General features: G+C 39.5%; 1 protein-coding gene across 2 annotated transcripts; it reads left to right on the forward strand.

Annotated features, from left to right (window-relative positions):
- The first annotated feature begins 711 nt into the window (after nt 1–711).
- cap2 (cyclase associated actin cytoskeleton regulatory protein 2) lies at nt 712–20,368 on the forward strand. Of its 2 annotated transcripts, XM_032535054.1 has the most exons (13): nt 712–1,015; nt 6,849–6,976; nt 7,097–7,197; nt 8,547–8,624; nt 13,594–13,737; nt 14,333–14,418; nt 14,564–14,669; nt 17,670–17,853; nt 18,616–18,779; nt 18,870–18,993; nt 19,093–19,175; nt 19,554–19,694; nt 19,808–20,368. In XM_032535054.1, the coding sequence occupies exons 2-13, from the start codon at nt 6,859–6,861 to the stop codon at nt 19,889–19,891; spliced, it is 1,413 nt and encodes a 470-aa protein (XP_032390945.1). In that variant the 5' UTR covers nt 712–1,015; nt 6,849–6,858; the 3' UTR covers nt 19,892–20,368. The 2 variants fall into 2 exon arrangements, with proteins under 2 accessions (XP_032390945.1, XP_032390946.1); XM_032535055.1 differs by lacking the exon at nt 712–1,015 and having other exon boundaries at nt 6,848–7,004.
- The last annotated feature ends 7 nt before the right edge of the window (nt 20,369–20,375 follow it).

Consider the following 20,375-nt stretch of genomic DNA (forward strand, 5'->3'; position numbering starts at 1 on the left):
TATAAAGTGTTTATGAGTTGTAACAAGTCCCCATGTTAATGAATAGTAAATAATCTGCTAAAAGCTCCTGTCATCAGTGTTAAATCATTTTGGGATTTAATTACAAATGTATAACAGAAAGACTGCATAACATACGTTCAGGTCATATCATTCACGTCAATCACATGTGAGGTGTCGAGTGGGGAAATTAAACGTTCACGTCAGCCTCCGAGTTGTAATTCTGAGTTTGAGATACAGGGATTTTGGGATCGTCATGTCAAAATCCATTTGAAATTTCTGACCGGGAACTCGGAAATTCCAGTTCAACTGCAACGCTCCATTGAAGTAAAAATATCTTGACCTCGGCTGCACCATTTTTTTCTTCTTTTAATCTTAGTTTTTCAAATTTCAAATTCCAGAACTTGATCAAAGTGCAATACTAAATTGGTGGAGCACTCCTTTAAAATAGTTTGATCTGGAGGCATTATTGAATAGTCATTATTACATTTTGTAGCCTAGCAGTTGACTTATCAAAGACTCTCAGCGTCCAGGATGTAAAAGCTAATTTGAACCTACATCAGCAGCTGATATAATAGGCTAGACCTACTGCAGTTATCATGTTTAAGGGGATTTCCAAGTTGGGGGTCAAACCTTTGCAGTCGATAAGGATGACTTCCCTGTAAGTTCAGGTCCATTCCCTCAGGAGAGACCCGTTTAGACTTCGCCACAGCCTCAATAACCCGTCTATTTTTAGCAGGGCTGTCTAAGGCTGCCATGTTGCCTGCGAGGTAAGTGCTTGTCCGCTCCAAAGGAGATACTGCAGCACTGAGTCACGGTCCTCTCTGCACGCCGTGAGGCTTTCAGGTTCACCGTGTTGCTTAATTAGGACATCCCGGAAGAGTCACGGTGCTTGCCCAGTTGAGTGACGGGCCAGGAGGGGGACTGCACGGCCGCAGCACACAGCCACGAATCCGTCCTGGGATATTAACAGTCCCAACAAAACATCAGCTAATTTACTGTGGACCAGAGGAGGGAGGTAAGATGTTTCTATACTGACGAGGTTCAAACTAAGTGTGAAGTTTGGTAATTTCGGGGTGGGGCGGAAGGTTAAAATTGGGTGTCACACTGCGCAGAAATGTACACAGTCATCTTCACCTGCTCCCTGTGCGCCATGGTTTTTAGCGGTGCTCTAGCACGCAGTAAAAGAGCACAGTATGGATTTCGTACTAATTGTTTTCTTTCATCTTGTTTGCTCCTTTCGAGTAACGGTTATTTTTGTAGCGTGAATCAGATTTGAGGAGCGGTGAAAGTCCTGTCAACATGCCAGCAGTGGGCCATGTTTTATAAGCGTCATCTTTTGCCTGCACGTGCGTGCGTGATGAGCACCTGTAATCAGATAATATGAGTTTTAGCCTGTTAATATTATAAATTACATAGGCTGTAGCTAGGCTGTAGCTAGCTTTAAGGTGAGATTTCATTTCTGATCAAACAGTTGACAAAACATTGACCTCGAGGTCCATTTAGTAGCTTTTTGGCGTTTTTGATTATATCACGGCTCCTCCATAATGATTGAGTTAAACTTCGGTTGAACTTAACTTTTGAGCCAACATTGACAGGAAGTCCTTAAGTGCTCAGAAAAAAATAAATTATATGAAAATTAGTCTTGCATTGTCTATTGTCTGTATCCACAGTATTCCACTTCCAGGATTGTTAAGATGCCGCCCAAAATTCCGCCTGATATCTTTAATTTGATGTCTGTTACCTTCTGCTTTCTTTGTTTTGGCATTTTAAACTCCTGTCACTTTATGAGGACTATGCTTAACTGCTCCTCAGATCTCTGCAAGGTAAATCCAGACAGCTAGCTAGACTACCGGTCAAATCTGAGTTTTCTGTCACACGACTAAAACAACCTTTGAACGTCCACATGTTCCACCAAAACAAGTTCCTTCCCGAAGCTGTGTTGCAGAGGCTCCTGGGCGCTATGCGGCGCTTAGCGCCGCCCATGACGATATCAGATAGTCTAGCTAGCTGTCTCAATTAAGTTAAGTTAACCATAGTCCTCATCAATCGACCAGAGTTTCACTAGCATGGACCACGCCACAACGATATGTTAGTTTAAAGATTTAATGAACATTATGAATGTGCAGATGTATGAATTAATGTTGATGTAATCTGATGTCTGGTCTGGGACGATGCATGATGGTCGGGTGAAGGAGACTCAGAGTGGGGGTTCCATCTCGGAAACAGTTTTGTGCCCGATCAGTTTACAGGCCCCCGGATGGTACCTAGAAGAGACAAGAGAGAGGTGCACACCGGGATAAACAGAAAGGGATGAGAGAGAAGATGGAAGGATGAAGAGGAGGGAACGGGAGGGTGGGTCAGGCAATCAGAGACAACGGGGCCGCTGCATGGCATGGTACCAGTAGGTTTGTCTGGTGATTAGAGGCGTGTTTTAGGCGTGGCCCTGCTCCCAAACCTAAGCTAACAAATTAACTCCATTTAAAATGCCAAAACAAAGAAAGCGTAACATCTGCCCAAAAAGAAGTACTTAAGGCAAAATCTCCGACGGCAACAGAGCAATCCCCGAAGTGGAAGGTCGTGGATATAGACTATGCATTGCCAGACCTATCTTCACAGTGCTGTGGAGTAAGGTCTGGCTACACTACACATACTTTCTGGAAAAGGAGAAAAAAAACACTGGGTTGTTTGCATTTCTTTAAACCAATCACAATCGTCTTGGACAGCGCAAGCTCGGACGGAGCGATGTTGGCTCTGCAAAATAGTCTCGGGAAGGAACTTGTTATGGTGGAATGTTTGCACCCCACAAAAGAAAGCGCAACTTAAAATATTAAATGAAGAAAAATTGAATTAAACGTAAGTTGCTCTTGCCAGTGTATGGCCTGTGTACTTCGTCCATAGCAATCCCACCAATCCAAGAAAGCAAACACTTTAATCATACTCTGTAGTCACATTTAATTTTAAATTTTAATAATGAACCATGTTTTTTTGAATAATTATACCTATTTAAGCCATGAATGACAATATTTGTTTTTAATCAATTATATAAAATTCCAAGTACAAGAAAATTGCTTGTCCCCACAGGCATGTATGGAGGATTAAGAGCAAGTTTTAAATTAAAAAAGGTATTTCTCTCCCTTTTTAAATGCAATGATGTTTACACCAATATCACATTTATGAAGTGGATGACATAACAAAAAAAATAACTAAATATTAAAAATAATATTAAAAATCTGTCCACTGGTGTCACATCACTGGTATTACATTTAACAATAATCCCTATTCTGATAAAATATGAAGCGTTTTGACATTACTTTCTGTACTGTACATTCTACTTCCTGAAGAACTGTACATGAAGACACTTAGTAAATCTACTGTCTCTTTTAAAATGTTTGAAAATGTCTCATTTATCTCATGATTTCATGAAAGGATTTTAGTTATCGTCATTGGTATGACTTTTTTTATTAAGTAGGGTAAGTAAAAATTTAGAAAAAATGATCATACATATGGATTAACTTACATATTTTAGAGTGTTTAACATGATTAGCAACAAGTGGTTTGAGGTACTCTAGCTTCCATTTTGTACATATTTCATAAAAACTGTAACTGCTGTCACCATCACTGGTGTTGCTGCTCCTGATGGTAACACCAGTTTTAATTAAATGTATAAAAATCCATTAAGCTCTCATTTATGTGGATTCATAAAGACAAAAAGTTAACTAATACCGTAACCTGAATTTTAAATGTAGGAAAATTAAATGCATTTTAAATCATATTCCAATAGTGTTTCTGTAATGTAAAGCACTTTGGTTTTACTTATAATGAAAGATGCTACACAAACAAAATTGACATTAACATTGACATTAGCTTATTTACGTTCTGACCAGAACGTAAATAATTTTGCACTATGGTTCTTAATAAAATGAGTACAATACTCAGTACTTTTCATTTCAAGTATTTAATTCACTCAGGAGTGTACAAAAAGGCTTTAAGCATGTGGTTATTTTCATAAAGACTTTATTTATTGAACAATCAAAAAAACATGCTATATTGGGATATTACTGGGATTACTGTACCTATATCGGGATACAAGATTTTGGCCGTATTGCCCTGCCCTATAGCCTATAACTAAATTTTTTAAAAAAAAGTTAAATTAAACCGGGATGCCCAATATTAGCTATAATTAAATCAACAACAAAAACCAAGATGCTACAGCAGTTGTTTTTATAAGTGGATACAAAATACCAAGACTTTCACCAGCAGCTCATACTGTTGATAAAACAGCTTCCTGTTTTAGTGGCTGCATGATCAACAGTAGCTCTTGTAGCATAAACACAATACTGATAAAACAATAATTTGCTGAATTCACTAAAATGTATTTGTACAGTGCAGCACAGGACCTTGAGATCTACAATTGAATACCTTACAGTAGGCCCATAGCAGCTGGCTGTGGTCCAATATAGCCCCAAAGATCAGATACCAGGCCAAAGGGTTCAGAAGAGACATGCAGGTCAGAGGGAAGTCAGTAATATCTTTCCACTGCAGGAGCATGTGCTTTCTCAGCTGTTGGTTGGGGTCTTTATGTGGCAGCCGCTGTTGCCCACCTGTCTGCAGGAACAGTGGGAGGAATGTGTTCATTTTCCGGGGTCTACTAACGTCTACTTAATACAACAGCTGAACATTAATGATAGATGAATTCCATTAATGGCACCATTGTGTTGTTTGTCTGGTGGGTTACTTTCTTTGTACCACTCATGACTTGAACCCACTCCGGCTGTTTCCCATTACGTTTCTGTAATGGGCTTACATTGAGTGTATATGAAAAGCTAAAAGAGCACCATTAGCCATGGTTTTGCATTGCAATGTAAAATTTGGCTGGTTGACAATACAATCAGTGCAGACGCTGGATGTTTCTGTCTCAGGTTATTATTATTATTATTATTTTTTGGGCATTTGTGGCCTTCATTTTTGACAGGACAGATGAAGACATGAAAGCAGAGAGAGAGGGGAAAGGACATGCAGCAAAGGGCCGCAGGTCGGATTCAAACCTTGGCCCTCTGCGTCGAGGAGTAAACCTCTGTGTATGGGTGCCCGCTGTACCAACTAAGTTATTTGGGCGCCCCGTCTCAGGTTTTTAAACACAATATATATTGGGCGAGGCAAGGATTAAGGCAATGATGAACAAATAGAGTAGTTGATTCTCTGTCCTCCATCTAATGTAAACAATTTAAAGCTTAAACCAAGGGGCTGCAACAGGTGATTATTTTCATTGTTTATTAGCTAGAAAACAGAAAAGTATAACTGCTCACCACAATTTCTCAAGCCCCAGGTGACATCTTTAAAGAATAACTTAATACCTTCCGCTAACCACCTTACTACAGTGTTGTACTCCAGGACTCCGTGTAGGTGTGTTACCAAAAAATGTCTTGTTGACAACAACGCTATGAATCTTGTATAGAGGTCCTAAAAGAAAGTGGTACCAAAATGCAACAGCATAATTTGATTAAAATAGGTTTATCGCTGTCTAAACCCAAGAAATAAACTTCATCCAAGCAAATGTCTTGGATAGCTGCTTCATATCTGACTTGTCGTAGATGTTAAGTCTACATTGAGCTCTCCAGGTTTCAGAGCTGTTTTGACCCAGAGAGCAGAAATAGCAACTGATTCTTGTGACTGGCATCTGGCACAGAGGAGAAGTTTCTCCAGAGATGACTCGATGACGCCCATCAGGACATGTTTGCTGCTCATAACACATAATTACAAGACATCATTTACAAAGATTACAGACAAGGAACGCAATCCAGTCTACATAGCTGCCATATTAATGTAACACATAGCCTCCTGGTGTTTTTATAGATAATTTGTGAAGCAAATAAAACAGATTATAACTCACACCCTTGGATTGTGTGTTAGACATAAAGGTAGTAGGTGTGAGATAGGAAAGTTACCTAGCAATAGTTTGCGTAAACATGCAATGGGTTGCTAGATTGAATTCCACTCTGTTGACCAATTGCCTGCGTTGCTGCACAGTGAGGCATATGGTCAGTGTTAAAGAAAGAGACACAATATGGTCTGTGCCATGATTCAGTGGCATTCGACCGCAGCTGGAGATTTGTTTACAAGGAGCCAACTGCGTTTGGGTACAGTCTATATAATCATGTATGTTAAATGTCCAATCTATGTGGGTGTCTCAAGTGTTTAATCTCTAAATGTCATCGTGGGAATATCAAGGGTCATTGAGGTCACTCTTTCAGCATCAGCACAGTTGATCTGATAGAGTCACTCTGACTGAATTGGTTCCCCATTTTTGTGGTTATAGTCTGTCTATATACATGTATATTAATTTGATTTATTTTTTGGAGCAGAAAACATGTACTCTTTTTGTATGTATCTAAAGGTACTGTATATTCAACAGGTATTTGTCCAGGTTTTCTTAATTTTTTTTCCCCCACTGTACTCAATTCTCTATTTTTCCACTCAGCCTGTCTCCAGTCTCTGTCCCTCCTTCATGCAATTGTGTGATACGCACATGTGTTCATGGCAGAAGTTGTAAGCAAGCAAAGACAGTGTTCATGAAGAGCACAGTGCATTGGCTACATTAAGTTTCACTTTGTAATGACATGGGCCAGTTTTTTTATAAACAGTGAGCAGCAGCGTGTGTAGAATAGTGATTCTGTCATAAATAGTGATCTTCTGATAAGCTCAGGACCCAGTACTGATCTCTCACCTCCCTGTTAAGAGAGGGGAATAAAAGACAGTTTTCTTCTGTTATCAATGAAGTGAAAAACTGTATCACAAAACTAATACCTAAGATTACTGTACAACTTAAGAAACCATTCTTTTGTTTCTAGGTTTGTCACCATGGAAGGTTTAATGGAGAGGCTGGAGAGAGCTGTGACTCGCCTGGAGAAGATGTCCGTCACGATGCAGGCGTCCAGTGGCATGGCTAACGGGGGCTGTGTCAATGGTATTGATGGAGGCAAGTCTGTGCTCAACCATACTCAGAGGTTTGGGAGACAGAGAAACAAGTTAAACAGGCACTGGGTACATTTAAGTGAAAGGTCAACATGAGAGCAGTGATGTCTCCCTGTTTTTCCAGGTTTGTCTCAGTGTGTGGAGGCCTTTGACCTCCTACTGAGAGGTCCAATGTCTGAGTACATGAACAACAGCCGAGCCATAGGAGGCGAGGTGGAGAAACATGTAAGTTAATTAATTGTAAGTTACATAAGCTCGTATTTGGATCTCGGGATCGAGCTGACGGTCCACCGCGAGGCGAGCTACCGTCTGTCTCAGCCCCTGCCTCTGCCTCTCGGTGCCACCTCAATGCTTTTAACTGATATCTTTTAAAGTGGCACTAGACTAATTTCACATATAAGTTCCGTTTACTCTTCAAGATGAGTTTTGTATCAATTTAAAAAAAGATATTTCTCCCCTTTAAGTCCCCCAATTTAATGGAAGAGAAATAGTAATTGCTGAAGTATCCATTTAACTTCCAATGTAAATCCAGACGTTGCCACTAATTTTGAGAAACCCTCAATTTAAAATGTTTTTCTTATTAAATGACTTGAAATTCTACATGTGTTTTGTATTGTGTATGAAGTTGGATTGCTCAAAGGAATGAGCCAAGCTATTCTCTAAAAGGGGGCACAGATGAATACAAGTGGAGCAACTAGTGCAGGCAGTCTATGCCAACCATTACTTGATTGGATGCACATTTATAAACAAACATGGATTTTCCTGCTTTAGATCCCATTTAGAGGCATTGGAAAGCTGAAGGATAGTGATGCTTGTGTATGGGAGGTCCATGGTCCAAAGTTTCCTGTCCTCGACAAAGTCAAGGATGGGAGTATAATTGAACTTTGCTCTTACTTTCATTTATCAAACTGCTAGAGGAGCACCTTTTCCTATTTGGTAATGACCCATACTTCCACTAGGACTGCAAGTGTGTGTTTGTGGTAGGCCAGTTGCCAATAACAGCTGTGTCATGTCCTTTTGAATAAATTCAGAACAACAGGGAGTGCTCCAAAACAGAAAAGTAAAGGCAGGCAGAGAGAAATCAAAGTAAAAAGTTGCATTTCTTCCTCAGTACCTCGAAAGAAGATCTCTATCTCTGCGTCCCAGTGGGATGAGAAAGAGGGGGAGTGTATGAGCAAGAGCCAGGGGTAGTCTCTTTAAGTTTGCAAACCTCCTTTTATGGAGAAAGCCTCCCTGGTGGTTTCCTTGGCCCGCAACTGGAGGTCTCAAACACACACAGGACACAGCTGGCTGGGACTAACCCATAACTTTGTAATCTGTGTGTGTGTGCGTGTGCGTGTGTGCGTGTGTGCGTGCGTGCAGCTGTACTTTCTTTGTATTTCTAAGAGACAGATTCACTGCCTAGGTTTTAATAAGCGTGAAAGAACCCACAAAGTGTAAACAAAAGAGAAAGAAAAAAAGGTCATGCAAATCAGGGCATCGTAACATTGTCTATATTCAGTATACAAAATATAGAATGTGTAGCATTTATTGTAATCCTAACCTATCTGACTTTGGTTCTTTATGATTGACAGGCGGAGATGGTGAACAACGCCCTGCAGACTCAGAGAACCTTTCTCAAAATGGCTGCCATGCATCAGGAACCTGCACAGGTACAACATGCTAAAACCTACGGATGCTGTGACAGCTGTGTGGTCCCTGGCATCCAGCACCCATCCCACAGAAGTTTTGTGAATGTGCACTTATTCTGTCAGGTTAAGATCAGTAAATTTGGCTAGACCTTTGATTACATAATTCATAATAAGTAAAAATGATTGAAACCATTACTATAGCAAATATGCCTATGCCTATGTTTTAATTATTCCTGACACTTTCCCCTCAACTCTGAGGTTGGTGCTAGACTGTAGAACTATAAGGTTTGAGGTGCCCTTGTGGCTTTACTGTTAGTCCCGCTTTGCCAGATTCTCCTCCAAGCGCAACAAAGGAGGATCTGGCTACTCCACATAGCATTTGGGGATGGGAGGAAAACCTGCTCTGGTATAATGGCATTTCTTTAAACCAATCTGAGTTAACATGGGCGGTGCTTAACTATGCACAGAGCCACTGCAAAATAGTCTTGTGAGCGAAAACTCAGATTGGACAGCTTGTCTAGCTAGCTGTCTCAATTTCAATGCAGAGATCTGAGAAGCAGTCAACAATAGTCCTCATAAATCCAAAGAATTTTAAATGCCAACACAAAGAAAGTGGAAGGAAATGGAAAATACAATACCAAGTACATCTGGCGGAAGCTATCCCGGAAGTGGAAAGCGAAGGATAAAGACTACTTTACTGTTACAATTTTAACTGTTAAAACGTTATTTTATGGTGTATTAATAGCAATATAAATCCTCTCTGCCAACCATCATGTCATAACAAAGGAGACATTATTATGCTCATTTTCAGGTTCATGTTTGTATTTTGGGTTGCCACTATAACATCTTTACGTGCTTTAATTTTGTAAAAACACATTCTTGGAAGCCCGGATAGCTTTGTTAGTAGAGCTGGCGCCCACATATAGAGGTTTACTCCTCGGGTTTGACTCTGACCCGCCCTTTGCTGCATTTCATTCCCCTGGAGAGTGAAAGGGGAAAAATGGGCGACTATATACTATATATATACTATATATACTAATATATATATATATATATATATATATATATATATATATATATATATATAATTCTCACAATGGCTGTCTGATAATACCTGAATTTGCCCTCTGTCTATAACGCTCCATTTTAGCACCTGCTTCTTGAAAAGCTAAGTCTGCTTATAAAGTGAGTTTTTTTATGATGTGTGTACTTTAAGGTAGCATTACTTATTGCCTCACTGTCATTGTTGCTTTTCACAGTATGCTCTTTGTTGGTTTAAATAACCAACAGAAAGTGGAGGAAATAATAGTATCATGTGACTTGATGTCATCGTTTTGGTTGGCTGCTGCTGTTTGTGTTTGTGCTCACAGCAACAAAATCTTGCAGTTAACTGCAGCAGGTGATGCAAAGTGCAACTCTCATGACATTCAGTTACAAATTGCATCACGTTTCCCAATAACATAGACGTGAACTGTATCTCAGTGCTGTGTGTCAGTGTGTCCTCCCTCCTGTGTCCCCAGCAAGCTGTGCTGTTCACAGAGGGATTACGCTGCTCTTTGACTAAGAAAACGCTAATACAACACATTCAACATGTTCACATATAGAGAAAGGGGGGTGGGAGAAAAAGGTGGTGTGTGTGTGTGTGGGTGTTGTGTGTGGTGGGTGTGTGTGTGTGTGGTGTGGTGTGTTGTGTGTGTGTGTGTGTGTGTGTGTGTGTGTGGTGTGTGGTGGTGTGTGGTGTGTGTTTTACAGGGTTCTTGGAGCCAACCAGGAAGTGATTACTCCCTATTTGTCGGTCATTGGTTAAGAGACGTGTGAAAAGAGCTTTCAGTGATTGTCAGAATGCAAACAGAGAAAGAATGAGAGTTTACAGAGAGAGAGGACTACACTGGAGAAGGAGGAGAGAGAGATAAGGGATAAGGCAATAAAATTCTTTATTGCTGTTTTCACTTGTAATTTTTCATCATTAAAGATGAAAGAGCTAATTAATTTTCACTGTAGCGGTGGCTTCCGTGTTTACAACTTGTGAGTGTTTATATAATCAGACAACTCAAGATGATTGTATGAATGCAACGATATAGCCCTACAACTAAATGTTTGATTAGGTTGGAAGACAGACCAATACTAGGAGGAAAGGTCTGTGTGACTTAAACTAGTAAAGCCTCTCTTCACACACACACACACACACACACACACACACACACACACACACTCACAGATTACAAAGTTATGGCCTTTCTCTGCAGCACAGCCGCTGTTGTGCTCTCTGACTTTTTATGGGCATGTTCTATATTTGAGCCTGTTGTCTCTCTCTGTGTGTGTGTGTGTGTGTGCGTGTGCGTGTGTGTGTGTTTAAGAGAGAGCCAAAGATAGATAGATAGATAGATAGATAGATAGATAGATAGATAGATAGATAGATAGATAGACAGATAGATAGCAAGGTAAAACCCTTTTTTTTGTAGTAAAAAAATCAATAAAAATTGTATGGACTTAAAAAATGAAATATAAGATGTTGAGTGAGCTTTAGAGGTGCTGGTAGGACAGAGCCGGGCTAGTTGTTTCCCTTTGTTTCCAGTCTTTATGCTTTAGCTATGCTAGCATATTTATTACATATTTAGCTAGCGTACAAACATGAGAGTGGGAACAATCTTCCAAGAAAGCAGATAGCGTATTCCCTAAAATGTTGAATTGTTCCTTTGAATTGTTTTGTTCTATTTAAATAGACCCACAGTATCACTGTTTATTGATATAATGGAGTAGTAAGACATTTGGTAAAAGTTTTATTTTCTTTCTTTCTTTCTTTTTGTATTTCTTTCTTTCTCTCTCAACAGGGATCACACGATTAGCTTAGCTTGACTTAGCATAAAGCACTGTTGAAAAAGCTAGCAAATAGCAGGGTGGAAACAGCTAGCCTGGCTCTGTCCAAATGTTAGCTATACCAAACAGCACATAGACTTTCTGAGAGATGCCCTATGTAAGAACAACGTAGATCTATCTGTGCTTAGGAATATCTTTGTTTTTGTTCCCACAAAAGCTGTGGTAGAAGTTTTATAGAAAACATAGCTTGTCCTGACATGGAAAATTGACTTCTGTTCTGACTTAATGCCAGCATGTAAATTTGCCATAACAGTTACAGGTTAACTGTAACAGTGCACTTGGGAATACAGCTAATATATTTGTCTTTCTTCACACTGTGCAGACTGAGTAGGGGAAGTCCACACTCTGACAAGTGCACTGACTCACAGAATACACACCATACTTTCAGTGGGAGCCATGATGACGTTGTTATGTGATGGGATAGACAGCTCTAATGGACTCGAGGAGTTACACAAATAGCACAGTTGAAACGATTAGTTGATTATTCTATTAGATTAATCTGCAGCTATTTTGATAACTGATTAGTTGTTTTAGTCATTTTTACATGCTAATTCCAGCTTCTCGAGTGTGCAGATTGCATGCTTTTCTTTTTTATTTATGATTATTTATGATATTTTGGGTTGGGGGTTTTTGGTTGGACATTTGAAGGCTTTGGGAATCCACGATGGGCATCTTTCATGATTGTTGAACATTTTATAAAAAAAACATTGAATTGATAAGTTGAAAAAATAATAATCAGCAGAATAATCTGTAATGAAAATAATCATTAGTTGAAATAGTGGAGAAAGATACTAATAAGTAAATAGTAGTAAGTAAATATTTAAGTGATGAAAACTGAAAGAATAAACTGAATAACGAGGGAGAAAGGTGTTGGAACAATTATCCCCTAAAATGTTTTTTGTGGTTCATGATTGACACTTAAATTTGTTACCTCAAATCATCCTTACATTCCTTCTCAGCAAACCCAGGACATATGCATATATATGTACGTATGGTATCTCTATTGGACAGGGAAAATATATTGCTTCGAAACTGCTCGCACAGGGATATTAACTGGATTTAGTAAAAATAAAAATAAAAGCAGCCAGAGGAGCAGAGAAAGGAGCATTTATCTCAGCTTGTGGAGATCATGTGCATTCTTATTGGGGAAAGAATTATCTAATATCTAATTCTGTTTTCATTGCACCTTTGCACACACATTTAGTAGCTGTATTTTCATAAACAGCATGACTTCACGCCTACATCTAGGTATATTATATACAAAAATACAATAAAAAAAAAAACGGATGTGTTTATGTACGCACACACACACACACACACACACAAATGAATTGTGTGCTGTGGAATAAACCATAAACAAGAGTAAGAGAGATACTTTACCATACATCAGGTATATGACAAAAGCTGATAGTATCAAAGCAAATATACTGCTTATCTTAATGCATGAAGCTACTTCATAAACAAAGCAGTGTTCTGCAACTTCTCACTGTTTAAATAAACACGTTTTACAGCTCATTAACAGTACATGTTTCACATAGCAGCCATTTCACTGCAGATCAGAACAAGAAAACTGAAGCAGAAATTCCCCAGTGAAACATTGTGTTCCTTCCTGAATCTATGTGTGTGCGGGTGCATGTGTGATAGGTAAACTGTAAACACTGGAGGAGCGGTATGCCTTACAAGGCCAGAGGGATCTCCCCATGAACCGAGGAATGTTTGTAGGAACGGAGCGGCGGGGAGGGGAGCTGAGGGCTGGGAGACAGGCTACACTGTAGCTGAGATCTGGAAGATCCAATGGAAAAAAGCTCTGGCTAAGAAAGTTAGTTACTGTCCTGTAGCCTAGTTTAGGAATTACTGACTGGCACCGAGAACAGGCTGGGTATGGGTGTAAACAACGCCGGGGTAGTAAAATCAAAACTATCTGAAACATGTCAATGACGAAGTGCTAAAGAAGTGATTTGATTTAAATTTATTATGTTTAAGTCCAAATCTCTTACCCCCCTTCCTAGTTCTTCCATCTTGCATTCTCTTCTCACGCTGACAATTCTTCCTTTTCTCCTGCATCCTTCTGCTGTTCTATCCTAATTCCTCCCTTCTTCTTCTTCTTCTGCAGACGGAGCTGCATGACCTGCTGAAGCCAATCTCAGATCACATCCAGGAGATCCAGAGCTTCCGTGAACGAAACCGTGGCAGCAGCCTCTTCAACCACCTGTCAGCCGTCAGCGAGAGCATCCCCGCTCTCGGCTGGGTGGCTGTGGTGAGGAAGAGTACAATTACGTACTTTCATGCACACATACACACAAATGTATACAAAAAAACACACGTTAGAAGATGCATATCAGCCTATAAAAGCTCAAGTTTAAAAAAGCACACAAACACGTATATACAGTAATTGGATAAAACAAACTCACTCAAGGAAACTGCAAAATACGCAACTGTAATAATGTTGCAGACAGACAGATACTTATAAAAAATACAACCTAGCTACTATGTTTTACACATAGTATTTGCCCCCCTTTTTGTCCTCTCATCAGTCTCTGTTTCCCATCAGATCTCTTCTTCTGAGTTTAGGGATGAATATCATTTAGATTAAGATCAAAGCTTTTCTACTTGAGTACTTAAAGAAAAACCTCTGAAGCTGAATCTGGTCAGTGTAAGATGCTGTTAGGATGGGACTTTTCAAAACAGGTCTTATCAAACATCACTCCAATGTCACAATGCACTCTTCTGCTTTTTACTCTCAAATGAAGACAAATGTTGCTGAGAGTCAGATACGTTTGCAATGGTCTGTATAGGACTGTTTTGACCTCACAGTGCTTCTGTGTTTTCTAATGAGCTTTCATGTCTCTCAGTGTCAGAAGCCCGGGCCATATGTGAAAGAGATGAATGATGCTGCTACCTTCTACACCAACAGAGTGCTGAAGGACTACAAGGAAACGTAAGTACTGTCCATCCTCAAATCCCCTTCTTTTGCATCCACATCCTACCTTTGCTCCTTCCTACTTTACTACTTAGCCCATGCTCCTCTCTGTTTCCATCTGACCTTCATACCTTTGTCTCATCAACCTCCCCTTTTCTTCCAGCGACAGTCGTCACGTAGACTGGGTGCGTTCTTACTTGTCCATCTGGACCGAGATGCAGTCCTTCATCAAACAGCACCACTCTACAGGACTGGTGTGGAGCAAGAGTGTGAGTATAACACACTTCTTCTCTCAAAGTTAACAGTACACTTGCGTACAATTCATTACTCCTGTAACAACTTGTGTATTATCTTAACTGTGTTTTCATTTAGTTTCCATTCACAGGCTATGATATTTTTATATCAGAGCTCAAATGAACTTCTATTTTTAGTTATGGAGCAGCCGATTACATAAACCACTGCAGAGAGCATGAATAAATGAATGAATGAGCCTCTCTCCAGTAGCTGCACAACTCAGTTGTTCATAGAGCTCACAAAACCTCTGTCACTCCCACACACTTCTGTTTATGGATATCTCTTCTGGGACTCTTCTCTTCTGCACTCAGACTCAATAAATCACAGAGATTATGAGGGCCTGAAACCAAATCCTATCACACACACATTACCTTATTTTTATTATTTCTTATTTTATCAATTCACTTGGGGAAAGCTGTAGTGCAATTTCACTCTTAAAGGAATAGATAACAGTAGTAACATTTTGGGAAACACACATATTCACTTTTATTTGATTTGATATTAGATGACTAGATCAATACCACTCTCATGTCTTTATGGTGAGTATGAAGCTTTAACCAGGAGACCGTTCGGATAGCTTAGCCTAGCATATAGCAACTAGATTGAAAATGGGGAAACATCTAGCATGGCAATGCCCGAAGGTACACATTTGTATCTGTTTTAATTAGTTTGCACAATAACTTAAGTTTAAAAAGGACAAGTTGGGGTTTTATGAGGTGTATGTGGGACTATTTATTGGACTGAAACAGTGACTTTCTGAAATACTGGTAGGCATATTTTAGCTGTTTTAATTCATTATGCCCAGCTAAATTAAGCTGTAGCTTAATATTTGTCATACAGACATGTAGCGTATTTCCCAAAATGTTAAACTGTTCCTCTAACATCAAATGACTAGGTTACAACATTAGGTTAAGCTAATGCTCAACAGCTGTCCATGCATGTGTGTTTTCTACATGCAGAAACTTGAGAGTTGGCAGTGGCTGTGTGTGTGTCAGCTGTTGTCCCTGCTGTCAGACGACAGAGCTGAAATGTGTATGAGGGACACAGTGTGTGCGTACAACGAAGGGAGTGTGTGGTACTAACAGGTGGTCCTCAGGGTTTACTTGAATGAAGGTTTTCTTCACAGAAGAACCCCGACAAAGAGTCTGTGTACGTAACCTAAACTGCAGGGCTGGTCCCCTTTAACGCAGCCGTCATCTGCTGCTCAGATAGGGGTTTAATGACACAATTATACTGTGACATGCACAGGCTGACATATGGAGGTGGCTTTACGCATGCACACACACACACAATCACATCAGTTATGCTTCTGATTAGGCTAATGGCAAAAATGAATTAAAGAATTTAAGAAATCAATATTATTCTTATTGATTGTCATACTTTTAACAATTTCTGTCTCTGAGTTGTTAACGGTTTGTTCAGACTGTCCTTTCTGTGGTCTGGCAGGCAATTTGTGGCAGCCTCTAACCAGTTAAGTACATTCTAAACAAGAAACCTTCTCACCAAAAGTAATTAACACAGTCTAAAGCAGGGCTTCAAATAATACTTTTTATTAATGATCAATCTAACATTTATTTTCTCAATTGTTTGGTCTATAAAATGTCTGAAAACAGTGAAAATGGCCATCACAACTTCGTAAATCCCAAACGGATGTTATCAAATTGTTTGTCCGACCAACAGTCTAAACTCAGAACAATACACTTTACTGTTACATATGCCAAATAAAAACATTTTATAAAATGACTTGATTTATTGATTATCAGAACTGATTAATTGTGACTAAACACCCCTCAAAATTTAAAAAAGGGTCAGAATTTCCCTCTCACAAAAACGTTACGTTGTCCTTTAATTCAGACAAACCTGTTTGTGTACACCCATACACACACAAACATAAGCAAGCAGGAACACAAAGAAGCAGTCAGACAGCTTCACAGCCATGCATGAACACACACACACACACATGCTGGTTCTAATACAGTGGTGTGCGCTTAGCTATTTAGCTTAACAGGTCAGCATTGTTCAGCTATGTTTTTCACAACACGGGCCTTGTGTCAGAGACCAAGTAGTCTCAGCTGAACTGTAGAAGTGCGTAAAGTGACAGTTGAACCGCTGTGATAGGTGTGTGTGTGTGTGTGTGTGTGTGTGTGTTTTACTGTCTGTCTGTCTTTGGCAGCTGCACAAGGTCTTCAAACCCCAAGTGTGTTTGTGCTTTTTCCTCACTGTAGTAGTTGATAGATGGCTGTGCACTTTTACTATACACAGCTCGAATGAACCAAAGCATCTATTCATCGTAGACACATTAAGGTGGACTAGAGATGACCAGAGCACTAATTACAGGACCGGATTAGCATAGTTATAAACGTATACTGCTCAGCAAGCAACATTTTTCAAAGCCACAAACTTCATCTGAAATCCTAGCGGAGATCCAAGAAGTTTCCAAAGAGCCTAAATATTTCTGGGAAATGTTTTTGGAAAATGTATATAAATAATGCTAAGATATCTAGAATATTTCCATTTGCTAGATTGGTGCAAACCATAGTCGTGGGTCTGAGTATTTCACCCAGTGTAAACATCATATAGTTTTAATAAAGAGCTGTAACAAGCTGATACAGTATATAGCCTACTAACAGGTAGAGAAAGTAACAACCTTAAAGCTGATTAAAAGGAAATAAAAGTGCTTCCCCATTATCAATGTATCTCTTGGCACTAAAGATGAAACGTTTTTTTCAACTGCTTGTATTGCGAGCACAATCACATACACCATGGTCTGCTGGTATAAAGAATTGTAAAAAATGAATTCTAGCCACCAAGCTAAAAGATATTTTTTGTGCAACATTCCCCCTGCTGGAGAGATGTTTTACTACAGCAGTTGACTTCAAAACACCTGGCACTGCTGCTGTACTTTCTCTCAATAAAAGCTCATGAAGCTAAAATGTAACGTTGCTTTCAACATTTTTTCTTTCTCCACCCTCCAGGGCCCTATCGCTCCTCCTTCTCTCTATGACCCCCCCAGTGCTCCCTCCTGTCCACCTCCCCCTCCTCCCCCGGGCCCACCTCCGGTCTTTATTGATGATGACTCCAAGTCTCAAGCGGGCAGTGCGCTGGCCCAACACTCAGAGCTATTTGCCCAGCTCAACCAGGGCATGGACATCACTAAAGGTGAGTCGAAGAAAGATTACACAGTATGCACATGGACAGGGCCATACTGTACGACACAGATGATATTGTGTCCTGTGATATTTCTGTGAATATGGGGTGTTTTAATCAGACAAATAAGACTTTACATTCTACAATTAAACATGACACTTTTTTAAGGCCCATTCAAACATTTGTTAGACTAAATATTTTAAAATGTGGTTGTTTTTAGGCTGGCAACTAAATTATTTAAATTTGATAGGGGTTTGAAGTTATCCACAGGAACTACACCATGTAGGGAGATACAATTTACAGAAAATGTATTGGAACTGTTCAATGTTTTGAATTTGGTTGTTGGCTATTTTTTTTCAGATAGTGCTTAGGGAATTAAAGGGATACTTCACTGATTAGCATTAAGCTTTGTATCAGTAGAAACCCGGTAGTAGTTTCGAATGACTGTGCTTCCCTCCCTCATGTCCCCCTGAGATGAGAGCTTTCTAAATTGTGTGAGTGGCTTGGAAGTGGATGCTTTGAGCAGCAAGTGCATTCTGGGATTTGGTATCTTTCATCCACATGAGCCAAAAACACATTTTCTGGCTTTTCTTGGCCTAGAACGCACCAATTTTGAAAAACAAAATTTACATTTGTACTACATAAGTAACCCAATTTAAAGATACAAATTCATCTTTCCAACAGTGAAATATCCCTTTGAGACTGCATGTCCAAAATCCTTGCTACATCCCTGCATTTGCAGAAATCATTTTCCCTCGTGTTTACCAACTGTAGGTCTGAAGCATATATCAGATGACAAGAAGACCCATAAGAACCCCAATCTGCGTTCGCAAACTTCACCTACCAAGACAAAGTCCCCAGGGACTGGGAACTCATCCAAGGCAGCCGTTCAGAAAAGACCCCCTCTGCTGGAGCTGGAAGGGAAAAAATGGAGGGTGGTATGTGAAATGTTTGGTTTGTTATTAAGGGCTTATTCCCAAAGGAAGATATACAATATTTTGAATGCATCTGTTCCCTTATGGTTGCAGGAGTACTTTGAGCAGAAACACGACCTGATGATTGAGGAAACGGAGCTAAAACAAGTGGTCTACGTCTTCAGCTGTAACAACTCCACCCTGCAAATCAAGGGCAAAATTAATTCCATCATCATAGGTAAGCGGTCTGAAAACCAACTGAAAATGTGTGATGAAATTCATAATTTCTGATTATGCCTGTCTTTACTGTGTATGTATATGTACTGACGCTCTCCAGACAACTGCAAGAAACTGGGATTGGTTTTTGAAAACGTAGTCGGGATTGTGGAGATAATCAACTCAAAGGCAATTCAGTTACAGGTGAGAAAAACATTTGCAGAATACAAAACGATACACAAGTCAATTATCTATGTTGAACATATAATACAGTAGATCTGAAGGATTTTAGGCTATAGCAAATTCACATTTGAGTGTAACAGCAATATTAATTGCTTCTCATGGCTACCATTCTACATTTTAATACTGGGTTGTTAGGTTGTTTACTGACTTTACGACTTGTTGCTTTGATGTATGGACCAACTGTGTTATACACATACATATGTGTATTCTCATTTAGGTAGCCCATATTTCATGTTATCCTCTGTTAAAACATATTTGGAATCAGTTTTATTTGTAGTTTTTTTTTATATAAATGCAAATAATGTCACACATCAATAAATGCAAGATTTCTTTCTATAGGTGTTGGGAACGGTTCCCACCATTTCCATTAACAAGACAGAGGGCTGCCAGGTCTACCTGAGTAAGGACTCCCTCAACTGTGACATCGTCAGTGCTAAGAGCTCTGAGATGAACATCCTGGTACCACAAGATGACGAATACGTGAGTGTCTGATATCTGAATGTGTGTGTAAATCCAGTGTTTTCCTGAATCTTTCATGTGTACAGTTCTCATTTCACAGCTGCATTTACTGTTTCCTCTTGGTTGTTCTACAGAGGGAGTTTCCGGTACCTGAGCAGTTCAAGACTGTTTGGGATGGCTCTAAACTGGTGACAGAGCCCACTGAGATCGCAGGCTGATTAATGCGTCATCACCATTGCTTTAAATTTGTCCGTCCGAGATACATGTATACAAGGGATTGCTGCAACAGATTCACTTTTGGTCTGCTCGTTGTTCCTGTATTTGTGATTTCATGTCTTTCTAGCACTTTGAAAGTTGTTGATTAAGGTGAACCAATAAGTAGTGTGACTATCCCTCTCTTCAAAACACATCCCTACAGAATAAATGGTGATCTCAGGCTTAAGTCCCACAAACTGTAATGTATTTACCTTTTCCTACATATCTGTGCCATGGCAATAAAAGCATTTGTGTAATAGAAAATTACATTTCAACAATATTACAACTGTACTGTATCTACATTCACTGTATAAGAGTTGAAGCACAGTTTAGACCACAACAGCAGTTACATTGTTTACCAGAAAAGGCTAAAGATTATATAACATGCACATATGGCATTCAGTGAAAAACCAGACAACAATAAATTAAGTGTAGGACTATTTGGTA

The sequence above is a fragment of the Etheostoma spectabile genome, chromosome 14 (assembly GCF_008692095.1).
Source record: "Etheostoma spectabile isolate EspeVRDwgs_2016 chromosome 14, UIUC_Espe_1.0, whole genome shotgun sequence".
Classification (NCBI taxonomy): domain Eukaryota; kingdom Metazoa; phylum Chordata; class Actinopteri; order Perciformes; family Percidae; genus Etheostoma; species Etheostoma spectabile.